The 24,496-nt window shown below is 32.4% G+C and overlaps 1 protein-coding gene across 1 annotated transcript in view; it reads right to left on the reverse strand.

Annotated features, from left to right (window-relative positions):
- LOC126744473 (Fanconi anemia group M protein) overlaps positions 1-23,549 on the reverse strand; it is a 42,741-nt gene extending 19,192 nt beyond the window's left edge. Inside the window, exons 1-14 of the mRNA XM_050451912.1 lie at positions 23,352-23,549; positions 18,921-19,059; positions 18,678-18,861; positions 18,359-18,624; positions 18,155-18,301; positions 6,237-6,361; positions 6,073-6,185; positions 5,899-6,020; positions 5,617-5,844; positions 5,346-5,564; positions 1,693-1,857; positions 1,524-1,635; positions 1,302-1,472; positions 787-885 (exon numbers count right to left, since the gene is read on the reverse strand). Of these exons, the coding sequence (XP_050307869.1) occupies positions 787-885; positions 1,302-1,472; positions 1,524-1,635; positions 1,693-1,857; positions 5,346-5,564; positions 5,617-5,844; positions 5,899-6,020; positions 6,073-6,185; positions 6,237-6,361; positions 18,155-18,301; positions 18,359-18,624; positions 18,678-18,861; positions 18,921-19,059; positions 23,352-23,368 (2,107 nt within the window). The 5' untranslated portion in view covers positions 23,369-23,549. The remainder of the gene's footprint in view (positions 1-786; positions 886-1,301; positions 1,473-1,523; positions 1,636-1,692; positions 1,858-5,345; positions 5,565-5,616; positions 5,845-5,898; positions 6,021-6,072; positions 6,186-6,236; positions 6,362-18,154; positions 18,302-18,358; positions 18,625-18,677; positions 18,862-18,920; positions 19,060-23,351) is intronic.
- Positions 23,550-24,496: the final 947 nt, after the last annotated feature.

The raw sequence follows: 24,496 nt of genomic DNA on the forward strand, positions 1-24,496 counted from the left end.
AAATTTGCCCCAATCTACGACAGAGGAGTGCATGGATTTTCTTCCAAAGAAAGCAAAACGTCAAGTTGTTCATTTTCATCTCGAGCAGGACGACCAGATTTCGGCAGATCTCTAACATGACCGAATTCTCTAAATTTAGCCTCTATTCTACTGACCACCTTTTGACCTTTTGACATATCGGAGGACGATCAGGAATGATTTTATCGAATAATTGAGCAGCTTCTCTTTGAGTACGTGTTGTGTACATTGTGAAAACCGCAACCTTGCTCGTACACTTCACATTTGACAATATCTGTTTGGCGTACTGTCATACAGTTTCTATGAAAATACACGGTCACCAGCCAACAATAAAAAAACACGAATGAATGGAATTTTGCTCTGTATAAAAATTCTCAGAGATAAAGTGACTCGTGAGGTGAACTTCAATAATAATGTTTGGTCGTCTTTTTCTTCGATAACTGTTTTCTGACTGAATTCCACGCGAAATTCAAAAATGAAATAAAAAAAGGTGCTTTCATTTGAAAAAATGAAGTTGATGGTCGTAATTTAAAGAGCAACCCTGCATATACAAACTTCACGTACAAAAATGCGCAACTTGAAATAAAAATCGACGGGTCCGAGCGTTTTTTTTTTGAACACACCCCTGAAATTTAAATGAATTTAGACATAACTTTTGGGATGCACTGCATGTAATTTTTAAATTAGTTTGCTCGACGACTTGATATAATTAGGTAAAAAACAAATTTCGAACTTTCTTTTTTTTTAAATATAAATAAATATATTTACCTTGAAAATCCTTTAAAGATGCAGGAAGAACAGGATCTTTAGCAAACATACTTCTAATGTCGCCTTGTTTTAGTGCTTTAGTCGGATTATTTTCACTACCTAATATTAAAAATGACTTATTTCACATTTATACAAGGTATTAATAAAGTATGTAGACAAACTTTAACCATAGAATCCTTGGTCAATTTAAAGACGATATATTCATATGAGTCCGCAACGGCTTTGTTTTCAAGCTAGAGCATATCAGCTCTAAAAGAAATTATATATTTTATTAATATGTATATGGTATATATTCTTTCCTGGTATATATTCCGTCTTCCTCCACTTTCATATTGAGCCGCAGCAACTTGCAAAAGATAGGTCTACATTAGACACGTTTCATTATTCTGAACGTACTTAGAACATTACAGCTGTACTTAGAGCATTTCTTTAATGATAGTGCTGATGTTTGAAAACAAAACCGTTAGGGAGACATGTTCATAGACTGTATGTAACCTATTAATGATAAAACTAACCTTGTGTTATTGTAGGTACATTAAACCGTTTTGCGTCGGCAAAATGTAACAAATCAATAAGTGCCTTAGTGGTATCTGAATGTTGGACTCCATAAGTTTTTTGAACATTTCTGATCTTCTCAATGCGCCTGTTAAATATATTTTTACATTCAATAGAATTTTCTGCAGCACCTAGAAACTTATATTAAATATGTAGCGGTCAAATACTAAAATTTATAGTACCTTCAAAGGCAATCATTCTACTATCAGGTATTAGGTTTTTAAATTCTATATCGTCGTAATTCTGACTGAAAATTAATTCGGAAGATGATTTAGATCGTCTGAAAAACTTATCCTGAAATATCAAAAATTAAAATGAATTGAATAATTAAACATGTGTTATAGTTCAGACCATAATATTTTGTTGCTTCTGTTCCGTTACAGTAATAAACATTTTTTCACACTTCGGCGTAAGGTTTTCTGGTACCAGTCTTGGACTGTTCGGGAAAAGGCTGTTTCTAATATGAACTGAGCCAAATATGTGGGAAAATGCGTTATTCTTATGAATGAGACAGTCCTATAACATAAAAATTATTCAAACTCGATCAAATAGTCCACTTTTTCTCAAAGAGACTAGCTTAAATAAAATAATAATAAACTAAGCCCCAAGTCGCAGGTTTTAAATATAGTGTAATATAGGGTCAAATGATTATACTGTAAGAATACTGTAATAATCCGAACACATTTTAATGAAACCTAATTTATAATAAAATTACAAAAGTTAGTAAAGTTATCTACTTAAAGTACTAATTAAAGTTTATTATGTTTTGTATATAATTACATTATATTTTAGTTATCATGGTAAAGTTTGAAACAAATTTTAGGATGCAATGCAATGTTACACTTTTCGCAGATGAATTGACTTTTTTTTCCACATAGGGCACATCGCCGGTCGGTTTCATTGTAGACTATCAGATGCCCAATATTATCGAATCGTACGTCATGTAATGGTCGAGGTTTTTCCTTGCAGGGGTTTAGTACCAAAACTTTTTAAAAAACTAAGTGATATGTATCGTCGAAACGCCAATAAACTAACAGAGTCAGGATGATTTGTTTTCAATTTTCGCATAAGTAACCAAGAATTCACAACAGATACATCTAATAAATATAAGACTGGTGGCCAATACCATTTCCTTTGTCAAAATCTTGATCTATAAGCCGCAACAAGACCATCTAATTTGTCCAGACCACCCATATATTTATTATAGTTGGCTACTATTTTCGGCTGAGGAACGGTCTTCTTAGATCGGGTGACCCTGTCCCAACGAAGTGTGTTAGTTACTTCAGTGGTTTCAAAATTGGATGCAACAGAAACAACTTTATTATCTTTCCATTGTACGAGCATGCTGGTGTCATTGCGATAATACTTATAGCTTCCCCTGATTATTCCATTCCTACTTAGTTTGTACCGGACATTTCTCTAAACGATTATCTCTTAGTTTTTCGATAAATAGTCAAAGAGAGGAAGGCCTGTAAAGTAATTATCCATAAAAATTTTATAACCCTTACCTGAAGGTAATTCGACTTGCTCTAGTAAAGATAGTATTACATCTCCACCCAAACCAAATTTCTTTTCTTTTTCTTTGTTTTGATTTTTTCCGGTTTAAATCTCAAAACCATACGTGTATCCGCTACTTGAATAAATAGCCCAATTTTTGTAGCCAAATCTTATGGGCTTACCTCGAATGTATTGCTTGGCATAATGTTTTCCATAATATGGCACCATGCTCTCGTCAATGGATAAATGCTCATCAAAGCTATTGTGTGTTCTAAAATTCAGGTTTAGATGATCTATCAAGGGTCTCAATTTATAAAGCCTATCGTCTTGGGGTAATTTTGAATTGTCATTAAAGTGAATATACTTTAGTAGTTAGTTTAGTAGTTCACTCGACCAATAGAGTCTTCTGTTTGGATATTTTCCATATCCCGATAAAAGAAACGCTCCTAGTACCACATGCAGTTCGTCCAGAGTAAAATTTAGTTCTACATTTTTCTGCCGTGCATACCTAATACTTTCCGTAATAATCAACGTCAAAAGTTCTTCATTGAAAAAATCAACCGGGGTAGTTGCATTTTTTGCATCCTGTGAGGGTTCACTAGGGCTACAGACAATCACAAGGTCACTATTGTTTACTCGGCCAGTATCAGGATCAGGCTCCCGCCATCTTGATTTTTGGTACGCGTACTCTGTTTGTTGCTTTGTATTGTTATTGCCTTTTAGGTTTTTCTGAAGGACAGATAAGGGCAGTAAATCTTCAGGGTCAAAATCGTCAGAGTCATTTACGTAAGCTATTTCACATTCCTGAGATAGGATTCCGCGAGGTAGGTGATTTATATTCGCTGCATGCTTGTCGTCAGATTCGTCGCTATCAACTTCGGTCTCCTTTCCATCATCTGGAGGTAAAATATAGATGTTAGATTCCGGCAAGTCGTCATCCTCCTCTAAACAGTCCATTACTTGAGCTAATGTCAATCTGCAATAAAGGAGACATAGCGCTTAGCGTCCCTCATAAGGGACACAACGTATGTAGTAACGTATTTGACACGCGGTTACAAAATCAGGGGTTCGATGACCTTTACTATTTTCTTTGAACATTATTTATAAAGATTCAATTAGTAATCAATGCGGAAAATGTTTATTTACACATACATAAAATAAAACTTACCCTTGACCCCTAGTAGAGTACATGGAGGGACCCATTTTCAATAACGCATAAATAATTTCGCGAGAAATAGAAAACAAAAACACCTGACACGTCGAATCAAGTCTGCTAAATACGCTTTGCAACTCTAAGTGCTCGATATATCCCCACTTTTTTTTATCGCAAGGAATTTGCTGGTCCCTTATAAGGGATGCTAGGTATTAATGGGTTAAGCAACTCTTGAATAGCGGGGTTCATAAGTCTGTATTTGTTGGTGTAAACAAATTCTAGTAATGATAGTTTTATCACTGGTTAGTTTCAATTTAGTAAAGGAAGAATTAGTTGGATATTTATTCAGGGGTTAGAACTCCTCAGAATTTAAAAACTCAATACTTCTATATAATTTGCCTTTTTTTATAAGAACCAGACGAGAGAGATAACTCAGTTCAATAATATTAATTCAACTAAAGTTCCAATCCCGAGGGGAGTGGTTTTGATATGCTTCAAGATATCAAAAACCTTTCTCCGAGTATCGCACCGAAAGATTCCAGATCGCTTGACTTTTTAAATAAAACGAACTTACCTAAAAACGCGGTAGATAATCTGATAAACTAGTTGAATTTAGTACTAGAACACAACTTTTTTTTAAATTTAACGAATGATTCTTCAAACAAATCGCTGGGTTGCCTATGGGCCCTTGTCTCTTTCGTTTCCTCAGCGAAGTTTCCATGCACAACTTGAAAACTGTGAACAGTCCATTTACCAAATTTTCTATAAAAAATACGTGGACGAATTTGCATCGTGTAGAGGGGAAATAAATCGAATAATTTCATGACTTACGTAAATAAACTATACTCCCACACTAAGAGATAACGTTAGAGAAAAAAAACCAGAAAAAACTACTCCACTTTCTCTACTCATTAGTTCAATAAGTTAAAATTTCTTTCGGAACATACAGAAAACCTTCATGCACAGATAATGAAATACAATTCTTGTCAATTTCACCACGTTCATATAAATTTGATGCTTTTTTTTCTATTTTATTCAAAACTTCCAACATTCTTCATAATGACCTGATTAACCCTAAGAAATCAGATAACTTAACTAAATCAGAAGTTTATTCGTTGTGCTGCGGGGATTGCAATGTGGTTTCTGTGAGCTGTCAGGGCCTTAAAAATATCAAAGAAATTGGAATTTGACATTCGGCGTTTTAAATGGTTCAATTCTAGCCTTAAGTAAGGCCTAGCCTTAGTAAAAACCCGTTCATAGTCCGTTTCCGGAGTTTGTGCCCACCATAAATATTGCCATTGCATTGTTATTTTATTTGTCAACTTAGCTGACAAATTAGACACAAAAAAATTACCTTAAGCGTTTGTTGCTCTTTTCCTTCTGTGACTAAAACCAAAACGCTCCCAGATCGTTTCCGACCGGTTCTTCCCATCCTTTGCACCATTCGAATAGGAGACTTAGTAGAAATGTCAAAGCATACTATTAAGTCAACATCTCCCACATCCAAGCCTTCTTCACCTATACAGGTCGATAGCAAAGTATTACATTTACCTTCTCTAAAAGCTTTTACTACCTGAAAACGATTATTTTTTATTATAAATTAAGCAGTTTAGGACTTTAATTACCGCCAACTGTATTTTTTGTGTTACTCCACCTCCTTGACCCAAAAATAATTTTGGAAGTATGAGGGGCCTAGACTGCAACAATAATATATGGCTTTCCATGGCAGACTCTCTATATTCGAAAAACACAATTACTCTGCTATTTTTATGCTCCTCACTGGAGAAATGTGATATTAGAATGTCTCGTAATTTATAGTGCTTTGGATGGCCGAATTTAATACTTTTTGGAATCTATAATGGCTTTTTATTAGAATAAAATTTGAATTTCGTCGAAGTCGAGTATACCTCAGGGTAAGAGCCGTCTGGAAGCATTTGAATATCGGGAATTGGTCCCAAATAGCTTTTTACTTCCTCCATTATTTCTCTTACCTGAAAGTCTCCTCTCATTAAAGGATTGTTAATATGTTCTAAAAAATATGAATAATAATTATTTTTTTAAGGCTTTACGGGTTTACTTGCCTGTTACAAACGACACAAAACTTCTAAGCCCGTGCCTAATCAACAGCTCATAAGCATGGTACAATGAGATACATTTGTTTAGACTCCGTTTAATTTCGTTTGCCACTGGAGTCCTACAAATTCAAACTTAAGTCACATATAATATAGAAATAACAGATCATTACTTATCAGATCCATTAGTTCTTTTGTATTCTTGCAGTAACATAAATAATTTTCCTTTAGTTAAAGAGCTGCAGTCACCGCGGACTATTTTGTATTTTATGAGTGTTCTGATATTCTGGTCTAATATCTAAAAGAAATTTTTTTTTCCAAGCAACAATTTTTGAATGCCAGTTCAATGGATGTATGATAAATATTAATTAAAAGGTGTAAAAAAACCCTAATATTTTAATTTGATAGTTTAGTGTCTTAGAACATTGAATGCCTAGAATAAGCCTAGCTGCAAACCATAGGCAAGATTGTTTGAGTTCACCATCTCTCAGACAATGATGTCAAATCGATTTTCCAATTTTTCATTCTATATATAATTTTCTTAATCTACTACATATTTTTTTAATGTGTTTTATAATGTATTTTGTAACAGGTAAATAATATATACTTTGAGAGTAATCAACAAATTTTTGAGAATAAAAAGAAAGATTCCTGACAAAAAAAGATAATGAAAAAAAAGCAACTTGGCAACGTAGAATACCTCTATGTTTATAATGCACGTATCCGATGTTGCCACTTTGTGTTGTTTTTCTAGATATTTTTTCATATTTGTGAAGCTAGCGCCCGATCGATATCTAGCAACCAAATATAGGACGCAGCATATGTCGTTCGCCAGCAACCTATTTATAGCCCGCGCCCGCTGTTATTTAATCGATAAATTTAATATTTTGTTATCCAGATGTTAACAATCAATAACCAAATCGATTTATAGTAGTTATAGAACTCTACAAACTAAAGTTCTTTTGTGAAAATTACTTGAAAAGTTGAATGTTAAAGAAATGAAAAAGGCTCCCAAAGGATTTGAATTATTCTTTCTTTTATAATAAATATCTAAACGCATTTGAGATGGTTGCAAACCTCTACAAACAAAAATTTTTTGGTAAAAAGTTATTTAATTGTTAGATGTTAAAAAATATAAAGGGTTATGTAACTCCTCACGACTATAAGGAAAAGTTTTATCCATATCCTTTGGAAGTTAACCTTTTAATTAATTTCCTTAGGTTGTCGCGGTTTATACCCACTATAACAGATTTAGTTATCCATTGTTAATATCTAGACAAAAAATTGTTAAAAGTCCTCTGGAATTCCAGGAGATACGGGCATTATATTGATTAAATAATAATGGGCGCCGACTATAAATACGTTGCTGGCAACCAACATATCTTGCGTTCTCGATTTTGGTTCCTGGATATCGACCAGACACTACCTTCATTTTTGCACACATTAATTTTGCGGCATTTCGGGTTCGAATAAGCAATAATTTGCTAGACTATAATAATATACCTAACTACACATTTTTATTAATATTTTGGTATCCAATACTTAAGGCTTAGTTCAGATGATAGGCGTTAGACGCGCGTTCAACCCGCGTATTTTAAATGCTGATTGTACACATGACTGCGTTTATTGAGCGTTAGTATCAGAGACAACCAAAGAGACGTGCAACTAGATAGAAATTTTTATCCTATTGTTGTTGCTCTCTTTAATCTGTATATATTGTATTTCGTTGTCTCTCTCTTCCTTTATAAAAGGTGAGCTAAGGTGGCGCCACAATACTATATAAATCTTTCGCAATGCTAAATGTATTTAATTATCAGAGCAGTCAAGAGAAAACATTCTTCCAACTCCGTCTAAACGAATGCAAAAATACGGGATAGCTTGTGTCCAATTCTCTAGTATTTCTAAAATTATAATTAAGTACGGCAACAGTGCAATCCTTGCTCAACATGAACACGTGAATTTCAATATGGCTGAATAGTTGTTGCTGCTGATTAATATTGTTTTGTTTTACATCATTAGTTGAGATTTTGGACGAGTGCTTAAATTTTACGTATTTTATTACCTACCGGATTTATGTGAACTTGGTTACAGTAGTTAGTAGTTGTAGTTTTTTGTAGGATACAGATTTTAGTGTTTTGACATATGTTAGGAATAGAAATATGTTCATTAAGGTAATCAGGTAATTGTCAAGGCTGTAGTTAAAATAGGTATTCCATGGAGTGTTACACCAAAGGATATATTTTTTGGAATATTATTATAGAAAATGCATGCACATCTTATAGTTATACCATGTATTGAAAATACAATACGAAACGTTTCAGAATTAAATTTAGTTTATTTAGTTCCCTAATTTAAATGTTATTAAATTGCATTGTTTTAATTAAAGTCTACCATCGTTCTGAGCAATTAAAAACATATCAATACCTTTTTATTTGATTTAATTAAAAGCCGTTCTGTCTCAGAACATAATTATGGTGTTCTGACTTCTGAGACATAACGGCTGATTTTAATTAAAATAATTCATTAAATGCTTAACAGACGAGGTTTGAATTATGGCGGCAAACGCTATCTGCGCCATCTACGTTCACCTTTCACAAAGAGAGACAAAGATGGAAAATAATCGGATATTTTATTAGCGCACAGTTGCGCGTCTCTTTGGTTGTCTCTGGTTAGTATCATTTTGTTGGTCATCGAGAATGGATGTGAAAGAAGCTATTTGTTTGTGGATTGCGTATAGAAGAATGAGACATCGTAGAAGAGAAAGGGCATATTGGGTTCATCCAATTTTAAGAAATAGACTTACTTTAAGTTTATACGTGACTCTCTATCCAAGTTTCAGAAGTTATGAACCTAAGTTTTTTAATTATTTTAGAATGTCGATAAAATCTTTTGACGCCTTGTTAGAGAAAATTAATCATGATATTACAGCCGATGTAAATGCATTTCACCAGAAGAAAAACTCATTGTTACCCTAAGGTAAGTAATTACTTTTCTATTTTTTAATTCCCAAAGTTGCATTAATAATAGGTTTGTTCGCAGAACAATCAAAATAAAAACCCAAAATAATAACATCAGCAACATCTAGAAAACTACAGATTTAAACATTATTAACAATATCAAGAAAAACAAACAGTAACTAAAAATATTTTCAATTCAAAATGGCCTATATTCGAGTAATAATCTCTTACATATCGAATAAATCGATTTCTGATGAATCCTTAGAGTTTTCATTAGTATAAGTTGATGAAAGTGACGGCGATGGAGCTGGAACTGATACGACCGTGGCCGCCTGATTTTGTACATCAGTACAAGGAGCATGAATCTTATTTTTCTGTGAATATGAACGATTATCATACGGATTAGTATTATACCCATATTGCGGATATCCAGAATGGGGCATACTCGTATTGTATTGTTCGCCGTAAGATGTGAATGGATAATTTCTTGATGATGGCGTTTCAACAGGATAGACATTCTTGGAAATCGGCTCAAGCGGTAGCAATTGCGTAGATTGTTTTTGTAAAATTAAGTTATAAATGTCAATTTTTAGTTTTAACCGCAAGTTTTCTGGAACTTTTTTAATCTCGCTATATAGGGATAGACAGAATAACTTATCTTCATCCTCCTCCTCTTTTTTTTTGTACAGTTTCTGTACATTTCCAAATTTCCTTTTTTTGTACATTTTCCAAACTTGTATTCGGGGTCTGATCATGGCGATCGTTTATTTCAAAGTTGGTGTCCGTAACATTTTTTAAAATTGTTGGTTGTAGAAATGTTAGTCTGTTGAAATATAAATATTTTGTTTGTGTAGAAGCACCCGATCCTGATTTTAAGCTTTTGATTTTCTTGGGCTCCCTTACGTAATTGTCGCGCAAGCTTTACCGCTTTTTTTGAAATGTTGATGAAAAGAATAATTATTATTAGAAAACTGTGGTATAAATGAAGCATTTTCACAAGTTTTTATCTAACTTGCGACGCGTGTATTCATGTCCGTTCCGTTCAAATCTTGTTGTAAATAAATGTGTGAAAAAGTGAAAAATATAACTTTTGCTAGGGTAGACTTTATCTGGTTTTTACCCACTGGGCCCTGATAAAGTATTTGTTTTTCATTTTACAGGTACTTAGCAAGTGGCTGTTCGATTGCAGAACTACACTACGAATACAAAATTGGAAAATCTTCTTTATCTGGAATAATTCAACGTGTATGTCAAGTAATATGGGATACATTAAAGAATCTTGTCATGGAACAACCAAGTAGTGCGAAATGGATGGAAATTGCGAACGGATATAAAAAACATGCAAAGTTCCCGAACTGTATCGGAGCACTAGACGGTAAGCACGTGTGAGTAATACAACCGGCGCACTCGGGTTTAATGTATAACAACTATAAAAACTATTTTTCTTTGGTTTTAATGGCATTATGTGACGCTAACTATTGTTTCATTTGGGTTGATATCGGTGCTTACGGAAAAGACAGCGACTCAGGAATTTTCAAAGAATCTACGTTATATCAAAAGTTAACTGAGAAGACACTGGATATTCCTACTGCAGCGTTAATAACAGGAAATGAAGGAGATAAATTGTCATATGTTATTGTAGCCGACGAAGCTTTCGGAATGATGGAGAATTTGATAAGGCCATATGGTGGAAAAATGTTACCTTATGAGAAAATTTTTTTCAATTGGCGCATCGTTATATTGAGTGCACATTCGGCATTATGTGCAATAAGTGGCGAATATTACATAGACCATTGGATGTAAATATAGACTTTGCGGAGAAAATCGTTAGAGCCATATGTGTTTTGCAACATTACGTACGAATTAATGATGGTTACAATTATGAAGATACACTCAATACAGCACCACTGACAAATTTAAAAGTGTCACACACTGGACGCATTTTACGGGATGCAGATATGATTCGCACTAAATTTACAAATTACTTTATAAATGAAGGAAAAGTTGAATGGCAAGATCGAATGATTTAAATGTATATTCATGAAATGAAAATAAATAATATGCTTAATAATATTTTCTTTTTTTCATCCGTAATGTCATTATCGCAAAAAATCATAACCATTTCTTCCCATGCCTTTCTTTTTGCAATTTTGTTGGCATATTCCTTTGAATTCATGTCCCAAATCGCAGGCCTCTTCTCAATTTCGTCGATAAATAAATCAGTAATAAATCCTTCACTTTCCATAATAATAATTATTATTTATACCTAGCTACTGTACTTCAACAAATTGAACACTACGACTCCTAACGAGGTCTGAAATACAATCTCAATGAAACAACCGAACGCATTAAAATGGCGTCTCAACTGAACAGATAATAGGAATGTTCCGTATTTCAAAGCGCGCAAAAACGCGCGCAAAATTTCGAATCGCGCGATCCATATGAACAGCTACTATATATTATAGTTTAATTTTAGGTTATAATTTTATGCTACTATATATTTTTGCTACTATATATTATAGTTATAGGTTATAATTTTAAAACGCGCGTCTAACGCCTATCATCTAAACTAACCCTAATAGATACTTCACAAATATACCACCTTTCATAATATTATAACCTAGGATGACACCTAACTCGCCTGTGAAAGGAACGATTTGAATTTCCGTTTTTCCAATATATGTGACCCACTTAAGACTTCTTTATCATTTTTCAGCAAAAAGGGAGTTTTTAGTCTTAATGTTTGTCTTTTTATAATACTGTACGAAAGGTGCACCATCCGAAATTAAACAACGAGCGCAGTTGCCAAATACCTTTATCGCAAGAATATTTCTGGGAAAAATCTACATCTAATCCTGTGTAGATGTTGCGCTCAATCCAAAGCAACCAATGATTATTCTAGTGTATTCAAGTTTAGTGTTTATGCCGAACTTATAAAAGAATTTATTTAGCATTGTTAATTGTGTCATGTGGCTCCTATAAAAAAGGATTTGGCATAGGACCTATACAATTAACAAGTAATTTAAGGTTTAGTTGAGATCAGTGAATTTTTTTTCGTTCTGGTCAGTAGGAAGATTTAAAAAAAAAAAACAAGAAAACGAACGAAAAATAAATCAACATTATTAGATATGAACCCCAGCAGGCGATAAGTCGTCAGGTCCTCCTAGGTTCGAATATCAGCCGAAGTCAAAGCTTATTTTTCCTTTTTAATTACAAAGTAGTATCAAAGCAATAAATTCATCAGATAAAAAAATAGCGTAGCGATATAGTTTATTGAATAAAAATAAATATATTTAAAAGAAAAAATTGAAAAAATGGATTTTTGTTTGGTCCAACGTATCTCTAAAAGCTTTTACAAATATAATAATAATAATAATAATAATAATAATAATAATAATAATAATAATAATAATAATAATAATAATAATAGTAATAATAATAATAATAATAATAATAATAATAATAATAATAATAATAATAATAATAATAAGCCTTTATTTCCAACAGGCAACTTGCCCAATAACAGGAAACAGTTGCAAAACAATGAAAAATATGGTTAAAAAATACAAACAAACAAACCTAAAAGAATGAAAAGAAAAGAAAAAAAGAAAAGTAAAGTCACAATCTCAAAAGTTATCCAAAAAATTAGAACAAATAACTATTAATATGATATAAAAACCCAATTATAAAAGTTGAACAAGATAATCACTTATTCAACAAAATTAAATTAAATTAACTGCAATATACCTACTAACTATAACTTAAACACATGGGTCTTAATCCCAAGAGTAATGATCGACCAAGATATCGACAATCACATGAACCGGAGAGAAATTTATATCGCACATGTGACAGATCCGATTAAATATAGCGCATATTGTATATAGTGGCGATTTCAACAGGACGTTAGTATGAGGCCTTGGCAGAAAGAATGTTAGGGGATGTCTAGCATTAAGCCTAGGCACCATGAAACGTACACCAGAAAGAAGTACAGGACTATCAATAAATCCATTCAGTAACCCATGCAAGAATTTTACAGAGAAGATCATTCTTCTGAGATGTAATGGATGTAGATTGAAGCGTTCCAATAGTTGCCGATGATCAAACCCTGTTACCGGATATATGTCATCCTGCCTGAAGGCCAAAAACTTAGCAAATCTACGCTGAACAGATTCAAGGAGACCAACATGATTCTGATAGAGCAGGTTCCATATAATGCAGCCAAACTCCAGTTTTGATCTCACAAACCAACAGAAAAGCAGTCTTAATGTAGATTCCAAAGTAAAACTCTGAGAACTTCTAATTATGAACCCAAGCCTTCTCAGGGCTGACTTGACTATGTTGTTAAAGTGTGGAACGAATGTAAATGCAGAGTCAAAGGTGATACCAAGATCAGTAATTTGCTCTAATCTACTCAAAATAGTATCATTTATTAAGTAATTAAAATTTAAGGGTGTTTTTGATCTAGAGTAACTGACCACACTACATTTACCCGCATTCAAGCCTAACCTGTTAACAGCGCACCATACCTCCAATGTATTTAGACAGTTCTGAAAAACACAATCCTCCAAACCATATATATTTAAATATAGCTTCAAATCATCGGCAAAAGCCAGCCTATGACAAGTGAGTGACTCAATCAAGTCATTTATAAAAAAACTAAACAGGAGCGGACCCAGGTTCCAAGCCCTGTGGCACACCTGACGTTACGTTAAAAAGTTTCGATTTAAAGCCCCCATATTCAACATACTGAGATCTACCAATCAAGTAGGAATGAAATAAATTAAATAATCTCCCTGAAAAACCATACTGAGTTAATTTTTGCAGCAAAATATAGTGATCTATCCGATCAAAGGCTTTTTGGAAGTCGGTATAAATAACATCGACTTGAGTATTAACATCAAGTAATTCACAGATGTGGCTAGACAGACAGGATAAGTTAGTAACACAAGATCGCCCGCTAAAAAATCCATGCTGGTCTACAGAGATGAGTTCTTTTGCGTGACTAAATAGCGACCGATTCACGATAATTTCGAAAATTTTTGAGAAGTTACAGAGTAATGAGATTGGCCTGTAGTTCACGATTCGATCAGAGTCCCCAGCTTTTAAAAAAGGTATTATTTTAGCAGTCTTCCAAATTTCAGGAATTTGTTCTGTTGACAGTATTAAGTTGAAAATGTAGGTCAGCGCATCAACCAGGACACCAATGCAATCTTTAACCAAGAAGCTAGGTACACCGTCTACACCAGATATTAACTTATTTTTGAGTTTTTTACTAGCCAAAATAATCTGGGAAGCATCAACGTTGGAAATGTCAAAGTGGGGCACATTATATACAGACGCCGACGAATGGTTAATGAAATTTGAATGTATAAATGCCTCACCAAAGAACAGTGCAAAAGCATCAACAATGTCTTGTGGGTCTTTAATTACCACGTCATCGGGTAGCCTCATCATACCAAGAATCCTGGTGCTAGCCTTCTTAGAACCAATAAAATTCCAAAAGCTAGATGGGTCCAAAGAAATATTCCTGGTGTTTTCGAAATATTTCGGTGTTTGATATATACAATGTTTGATATATTCATTGCGTATTTGTAGTTCGATAAGACGTCTAAGAGAATGGAATTTATTTTGAAAGAATGGAGAATTGTACATTTTAAAGTCCTTGAAAGCCTTTTCTTTCCTATAAATGTTCTTAATCAATTCTCGAGAATAATAATTTAAAAATCTTCTTTAACGTTGCTGCTTAAGAGGAATATGTGCGGCAAATATGCCATTCAATATATCATATAGGGCTCCACATGCATCATTAACGTTAGAGGATAAATACACAGTAGACCAGTCAGCTTCAAGGATCGAGTCATAAAGGAGATGGAAGTTGGCCTTTCTAAAGTTAAAAGAATGAGATAAGTTTTTATTAGGCTGAAAATTATGGACACGTTGGCCTGAGACAGTAAAATCAATTTCAAGTGCAGGGTGATGCAAATCCTCCAAGACGCGTCACTACGCTACTATTTCACGTCACTACGCGAAACAGTACAGGTGAAGTTAGATAAAACAAGATCCAATAGTCTGTTATTATAGTTTAGGATGAGATTACACTGAACAAGATTAAAAGTGTTAGCAAAATTATTCACAGCAATAGACTTTTGACTAACATGATTACCTGTAGGTGAGTTAATAGAGAAATCACGTTAAAATCGCCCACTATTATTACATTATGGTTTAGCTTTGATATTAAAAGTGTAAACTGATCCAGAAATTGCTCGAAAATTACAGATGTGATAGATGGTGGGATGTACAAAACAATCATTTAAAATATCTGTAACCTAATAGTAAATTTACAGCCAACAACATCGATAAGGGCGCAATACTCAACCCCTCAAAGTACCCAAATATATGGAATTTGGGTACCCTTGACAAGACAAAACCTTTAAAAAAGTAAACTGACCGAGTAAGATACGGATACACTGTTTTATAATATATTGTGTTTGCCACGACTGACCGAAAGCACTATGTTCTAGTCTAAGGGCGTTCTCACCCATGTTATGCATAGGCTTAGTATGGAGTAACTGGAATTTGTATAATCGGGTGGTAGTCAACTATTTATCAACAAAGATAATTAATACCACTGGTAAACAGGTATTTTGGCGCAAGTATCTAGGAGGAAGTGCTGAATCCGAAAATCATGTCCATTTTGCCCTGTCAGGTTAAGTTTTTAAGATACTGCGAAAGAATCAATTTTGCACTTACGCAAAAATTCAGCACTTTTTTTCAGCAATATTGTTGCAAAATTTATAAATAACAACACATTGAATCGAGTCTCTACATACCCAGTAAACAAAAAAAATTTTGATTCAACATGCAATGAGAATAATGTCAAAAGTTATTGAGAACATGGTTTTTTCGCCTATTTCACAAGTACATTGAATTCGCATGGTTCTTGGTTATTATGCCCATTTAACATGTCTCAATCGTTAACGAATCTAATTAAAATTGATCAAGTTATAAATAAATTTCTTAAATAGTGTAAATTACACAGATAGTGTAAGATATACTTAACCAGAAAATGCATAAAAAATCCATGATATTGTCAAAACACTCAATAACTTTTCTTAACTAATGTTTGTTATTTATCAAACGTAATTACCTAATTTTTTTTTCGTTTTTTAACACGCTTTTATTAGCTCGGGTTGTATCTATGTATGCATGAAACGGAATCTTTGAGCCTTATGCTTTTTACTCTAATTTGAATTATTCTGTTAATAACTTAAATTTTATTATGATTTTTATTTGAGGTAATTAATTATGATTGATTGTCCGACCTTCTACTACTGTAATAAAAACTCTTTATAATTAAAAATTATTTTCTACTTTTTAGTTGGATTAGCAATAAAAGCGTATTCTTTTAGTTTTTTTAAACTATTATTTATTTTTCCATTACAAAAACGCATGAACGAATTACTCAAAAAAAACATGTTTTTTTTTCACTCAATTTGTTGATCAGAAATAGTCACAAATTTTTTTTATCGTTCATCGGCGTAGACATAGCGTAGTCGGGATAAATTATCCTTTCGTATTTTTCAGGCTCTTCTTACAAGTATCTCTTGTAGTTCCGATAAACAGCTCTTTTACCAGGAGTGCGTTTAGATCCAAGTAACCCATCAAATTTCCATCCTTTTGCTCTTCCTACATTGGCAAAAGCTCTTCAAAGACTTGTTCAAGTACCAGTTATTTAATTTCTTAAACATGATGTTTTGAGTGTTGAGCAGTTTGGATTTCCGCAAGATGGTAGCACTGGGGACGCGATTTTCTATCTATGACACGCTAAATGCTGGTGATTCTGCTGCAGCGGTGTTTTTTGATTCGTCGAAAGCTTTCGACTGCGCATATTCGTTTTCAGAGATGTTGGTTTGGAGTGGTTTAAGTAATATCTGTCTGGCCGAGTACAGGGCGTAGTTTTGAATGATAAAGTATCAAGGTACTTGTCTGTGAATACTGGTGTTCCCCAGGGTTCAGATTTGGGCCCGCTGTTGTTTCTTTTATATGTCAACGACCTTACTCAAATTTTAACTTAAGGGAAGATCACTGTATTTACAGACGATACAACTTGTAACATATTGCAGATCCATCTCAATTAAGCAAATAAATAAGTGCAGGTCTTCACAATATAAAAACCACATTTGTTAATCAAAAGTTTTAATGTATCGAAGACTAATATTATTCATCCGTAATGTTCCATTAATAATATTCTTATGGACTTTGTTTTTGTTGCAACCCAATAGTTTAATAAATTTGTGATAAATACTTAGTCTGTTTACTACCTAGTCTGTTGCTAGTTGTAGTACTCTAGGCTTGTTAAGAATTCATATGTATTTGAAGGTAGAAAACTGTTTAATAGTTAAACATAAGACAAAAAAATTTAAGAAAGCAGCAAAGACACTTTTGGTAAATAATGGATTTTATAACTTTTTAAGAATTTTATTCAAATAAGTTTGTCATTAACAGGAAAAAAAATTCAAATTTTTGCGTTATTGCTAAAATATTTTTTTTTCGCAATATCTTAAAAACAAGACCTAATCAGAACAAATTAATGTCATTTTCGTAATAAGCAGTCTGAAAATACACTAGAAAACATATTCAGAATTTTGCGCCAAACTTTTTTCTGTATACCCGTGTATTTTGCAATTTAATATTGTAATATGGATTGTGACAAATAAAACAATTTTAAATTTAAATTCCAAATAGAAATAACGCAAATGAAATCAGTAAATTTTCTTTTCCCAAAAATTCAATTCAGTTCAATTTGCTAGGTCCACACCTGATCCGGTTATATATGTAATCACAATAATTGTGAGAAACAAGATTAAATAATAACCCAATAAAAAAAAACCTAATGTACCCAGACCAAATTTGTAAAAATTATATTACTATGTATCGCATATTCGCTCATCCTTTGCTCAATTTATTTTACAAGGAATTAATTGAATTTAATTATATTCCAGTCAAAATAAAAAAAAAATATTTTAAGAAATTATGTTACAGAAGCGCATTTCATATACATTTTATATTATTTTGTTTCTATTAGCCTAACACTATTAGTAAAGAATTATTATTATAAAATTGACCAGTACCTTTAAAAACTTCTCCTTAACCTCCATTAGCTTATCACCCAGTTCAACAACAACAGTTTCTAAAGTCCGCCGAAATACATAAGGCTTAACATCGAGACTTTCTTCAGTTTTAAATTCCAGATGAGATATCAACAAGTTTTGCACCACCTTTTAAAAGCATTAAACTTAAAAATCTGTTCAAAGTATGCAATAGCTTACCATTACCTCTGACACATCATTAGTATTACTCCCGGGAGTGGCGCTTAAAGCTAACACTCGAAAATATTTATGACCATCTTCTACTAACTTACGTACGACTTGGCAATAAGCATGGTTACCTCTAGCTTTATGTGCCTCATCGAATACTAAACATCTAATGGTACCCCCTAACTGACTGAGAGTTTCCAAATCATTTTGTAACACTTGTGGTGTGACAAAAAATACTCTTTTTTCCATCCAAACGTCTGCACGTGAAACCGAATTTTTCGTACCTGTATAAAAAATCATTAAGCTACAATAAAATCCTTAAAAGTTAAAGTGGTACCTGTTAATTCAGCTGTAACTTTATGTGGTATGGCCATGATATTGTAACAAGCATCGATTTGTTGCTTGACCAACGGTCTAGTGGGCGCCATAAATATTATTTTACCATTAGGATACCAGCGGTAAAAATTAAACATAACCACTGCCGCTATGAAGGTCTTACCTAGGCCAGTTGGGAGGCTTACCTTCAAATTAAGTAAGAAACGTTGAAGATGATATTTAAAGCGGTTTACTTAATAATTACCAAAGTGTTTTTTAACAAAGCCTCTTGAATAATATTGAACTGGTATTCCCTTGTTGGATAATTGGTGGGATAAATCCATGATACACCAGCTTGTAAATCAAACCCTTCTGTTTCAGGATTTTTGCTAATTGCTATCGACCTATTATGAAAATTTTACTTCAGAATTTACTTTTGATCATTTGAAGGCGAAATTCACATAATTAAGTGACCAACCCACCTTTATTAAGAAGGATATATGTATAATTGTTAAATATTTATAAATTGGACTACAATTTTTGGGTCTACTAATAAATGGTGCTTTCCTATAACTAAGGACTATTATTATAAACAGAGTAATATAGATATTTCTAACCTTTTAACAGAGTTCATCTCTAGTATATATGAAAAAGACAACTGTCTTGTCCCAGACTATGAAAACTGTCTAACGCAGTTTTATATTAATAATGTAAGCTCAACCCAAATCGACACAAATATATGAAAAAAAAGTAAAAACTTCCAAACAAATTCTCATCTGGCTCTGATATTCACTATCCTGTATCCCACCACTAAGATTGAAGCACTGCCCATGCTCTATTAACCTGCCTCTAAAATGCCTTTATAATTTGGCTCTTAAGTAAGGAATGGTTGGTTAGTTACGTAGTACCCATTTTCCATCTCCAAGTCAGATGTGACTGTGAAGATATTGAAAAATATCATGTGGGATTTACATACAGTCAGCCTAAACTTCTTGACCTGCTTATCACTATGCACTTGTCTAAATTAACAAATAAGATAATTATACCACAACCATAGTGTTTAAGGAAGAATGAGCATGGTACCACCTATATTATGTATCTATTAGTATGTTAAGATGATATATTGGGTACCTTTGAGGAAGTATCAGGTGGACAGCATCTATACGAATTTTTCGAAGGTGTTTGATAAAGTTACCCGTGGCTTGTATGATGGTTGTTTTGTGGGTAACACTTAAAGAAACGAAAAAAGACTTCCCCCACTAACTTTCATATGTCACATTGGCTCCACTCCAGAATGGACTTTTTCCTTAATGCTTTACTATTTTACTTAGATTCGAATTATAAAATTGACAACAGTCAGCTATCAGGGAAATTACTTTGATTATAACTTGATGTTTTGTAATTCTTTAGACGTGACAATAAACAATGCTTTTAAATATTTAAGGTTCATTATTAGAAATTAGTCCCAATTTTCATGTTTCGTTTTATCTATTCTTTTTAATACTTTCATCAGATCCAGACTTGAATAAGCAATAGTTGTATGGGGACCTTACTATCAAAGCATACATTTTCTAAACACTATCACCACCAAAGTGCATTCCATGACCTACGTATAAGATTACAGAGGAACGTGAAGATTCTTGTTGCTTATTGGTCCTCCACAAAATGGCTAATAATTTGATAAATTGTCCTGTTCATTAGTGTTGACTAAGTCTCGGTACTTATGTATGGATGCAGACATGGTTGATCCTTTCATGCACCATTTCACCAATTTAATAAGAGACCATGGCGAGATTGTATTGCAAATATCAGAATAACCTAAATCTATTTTTCCAGTTCTAACAACAATTTAAAAATATGCTATATATTTCACAATAATTTATTTCATTTTAATAACTTTTATTGTTTATATTTTGCTATCCATGTATTTTGTTTGTATGTAAATTGTATACCTGTTAATAAATAAATAAATCAACAATAAAAATTAGCTTAACAAACAAATGAAACAGGGTTTTTTTCCCATAGTCCTTAGGTAGCTGCTCTTAGAACTGGTTTCAATATCTGGTTGTTCTGCAAAAGCATTAGGGTAATTGCATAATATTAAATTAAAAGAATCCTGTAAACCATAATTTATTTCAAATTTTTTTAGCCCTACAATCTACCCACCTACCTGAACAAATAATATATCACATAAAACAATTACCACAAAAAACTTTTCATCAATAGTATTAAACTATAGTGAAATAAAAATTACAAATGAAACAGTACTAACGACAATATGTAAGTGGAGGACATGACTCTAAAAATTGTCAAATAAAAACTCATTGATTGAGTAGAATCCCTTTTTCTTAAGAAGACCTTGAACTTGAACAATTTAAATTGATTTTATTCTGTTTGATAAATAATTAAATATTTTAATACCCTAAGAAGCATAACTGTAATTCTCATCCTCAATTAGTCTATTGCAGCGTAATTACAGTTGAAACAACAAAACCAAAGGAAAAGAAAAAAGTTAAATGCCTAAGGGATCATGAATGTGAGAGAACAACCACTTTGTGTAATCAGCTCTAGTACCTCTGGTTTGGGAGGAAAATGAAACCTACTACACTAGGGAAGCTTATGCCACCAGTGTGATATGACCTTAACTCGAGTGAATGTAATTTCAAAATAGAAAGTTAGCGCAGAAAGTAAAATAACAAAAAAAATATCAGGGTATATTATCAGTCAGGAAGCAGAAAAATTTATAATTTTCTTGTAAATCTTTATTTTAAACAGTTAAAAAAAACCATTTTCTCATAATTCCTCTATGTTAATGTAAGTATTTCTAGTTATTGAAGTATTTGAAGCATCCCGATCTGAATTTTAACTTTTTTATTAACCAAATTACTTTTTTTAAAAATAATAATTTGCTGAGAGAGATATAATTACTAGAAAATGTATAAAACACTAAGTCCTAATTTAAAATCAATCTTCCAATACACTACCATGACCTACACCTCTATGTTTTATGTCAGTAAGATATTATTTAATCATCTTCTATGCAAATTAATATTATTAAATCACTGTATTTTTAAAAAGGAAATTAACCATATATTGGTTGTTAAGGTTTATTATAATATTGAGAAGTATTTCTCACATTGACTATGTTTTTACATTAGCCATTTTGTGTTTCCTCTCTTTTTCTCTAAATAAAAGCAAATGATATAAAATCATCAAAAATTGCACAAATGACCACATAATTCTATAATCAAAAAATTCACTTGAGTTAATGTGAAAAATCATAAATAATTCTAGACACAAACCGTCTAAGGAAGAAATAAGCCCAAATTTTTTACCTCCTGATTTTAATCAGTATTTTTGTGTCCTTGCACAGAATTCCACATAATAACATCTATTCATTTTCTCCTGTGTGATGTATTTAAGTTCTCAAACAAAACTAAAAATAAGGCAAGCTATGATATATTTGGTCTAAATAATTAATTAATTAAAAACTTAATAATAGTTCCTTTAACACAATTAATAAAATCCTGTTTTTAATAAAATATATTTCCCAATATTTTTAAAAAAGTTCCTGTATTCAAAAAGGTCTTAATCACATAATACCAATTATTGATCTAATTAACTGTTTGCCAGTTTTGTCAAACATTTTTGAAAAGTGCATGAAAGATAATATGTTTCCTTGAGAGTAATGGATGCTTTACTGAAGCTCAATATGGCTTTTGAACTAGCAGGGCCACTTCTTTGTGTATTTTAAATCTTACTTCACAAATTTTAAATTCTTCAGTATAATGCTGTTTTTTCTATTCTCTGACTTAAGCAAAGCATGTGACTGTGTACCTATTCCTATAAGAAAACTGGCATACTATAATTTAAGTCAAGATAGTATTGCAGGTTACAAACTGCTATGGTGGGTGGAGTGTGCTCAGCCAAAAGGGTTGTAAACATTGGAGTGCCTTAAGGAACTAGTCTGGGCCCAATCTTATTTTTAATCTCCTTTTAAACAGAGGGGAGGAATACTTTTAAAAGGTATAAGCTACTTTTTCCTGTCTCTGTATTGAAAACTTGATGTATGAAAGCTTAATGACAGCTTTTTTGAGATGCACAGTGGGGTCCATAACACTATACATAAAAGCTTTTTCCAGCATATCACAGTAGGTTGAAAAGATAGACCACAGTATCTAGCTACTAAATTTTACAATGGTCTTCTGACCCATATTAACGATTAAGGGTCTGGGAAGAGAGCAATTAAAAAAGAAAACTTAAATCTTATATAAAAACTCTTTTTATCCATTTGTTGAGTGTTTTAAATACAAATTTTGATGAATATCATATGTGTTCAATTCCTGCTGGTAGCATTCTAATATACTTAGTAGGTTCTGTTTTTTTAATAAGCCTAGGATTTTAAAATGTAGTACATGTTTTTAAATACAAAATTTTAATTCTATTGTACTCTTTTTCAACTTACTTCAATTGACAAGTGTAAATTCATTCAAGTATAGTGACATGAAAGATATTGAGTAATTGAGTAAATGCATCAAGTACTTGTATAATGCACTTTTGTAATAAGTATGTTATTTCGTCACTCAAACCTTGAAGCCTATAATAGATTCATTTTTTAATGAAATAATAATGCATAATTTCACTTTAAATAAGTGATAATAGCATAATAAATAATTAAATTTTATTTGTTACTTACTGTGTGTTAAATTCCATAATGTTTTAGTATTTGGTCCTCCTTATAACTCCTATTTACCATTTAGAATCTTAAATTCATTCAACATTTATCCACGTAATTTATAATTATAATTTATTTGCTTATTTGTTAATGGGTTATGCTACAAATTACAAAATATATAGATGGCAAAACTGCTAAGGTTGTTTTTAAAATTCCTAATAATTATTCAAAAAAATTATAAATATAAACAAAACAGACATAACGGACATAACCCCAAAAGTCGACAAATCTTAGGGCCCTCTTATCTAAACGCGATTTCAGCGGCGATTGCAAATATTTGAACGGATATTATCGTCACAAGTTTTCTTTTCGGGGGTGAAAATAATTTCTTTCATCCCATGATACGAAACAAACAAAACGTTAAAAGAACAGTTATTGGGTTCATACAATCGGTGAATTGGTCAAAAATAAAAAATACGATACTTTTATAAGGGGACTAGAGGCACATGCGATGAAAAAAAGACAGGGGCTCAAAGGATGCAATCAAGTGACCAAAATAAAGAATTAGAGATCTCTATCTAAGCTATGTAGTTTTACAGAAGTTTTTGATCAATTGGTTTTTTCTCTGTATCATAAGAAAAAAGTTATAATCATATTATGAGAGAGACTTCAGCCTCATTCAACATAGTGGGTGTAGATTATCTTTTACTTTATTGTCAAATTCTAGCTGATTTCTTAACCCGACCCTAAAAGTTTCAGAAAATAAAGTTCAAAGAAGTAGGTCACAGGTTATTTATAGGTACTTAATGCGCAACTTTTTTCCCATTTGCTCCAGCCTGTATCTTTAACCGTTTCCAATATTCCTTATTAACATCATTTTGAAACCGGACCCCCTGTCAGATAACTATCAGCTCGAATTTTGCTGCAAGTTCCAAATTGGTAAGGCAAATAAATCGAACTATACAACGAAACGATTTTTACAATATTAAAAAAAATATTCCTGTAATTGATTTAATGATAACATGGAAAATAATGGAATAAGACAGAATAGACGAGGGGTCTAGTCGAGACGAGAAGAATTTAAAACCATTCTTGTCTTTAAAAATATCATTCTTTTCTTTTGTTTATTCGGTATTTAAAATTTCTCATATTAATTGCGGATCGCT

Source organism: Anthonomus grandis, chromosome 14 (genome assembly GCF_022605725.1).
Source record: "Anthonomus grandis grandis chromosome 14, icAntGran1.3, whole genome shotgun sequence".
Classification (NCBI taxonomy): Eukaryota; Metazoa; Arthropoda; class Insecta; order Coleoptera; family Curculionidae; genus Anthonomus; species Anthonomus grandis.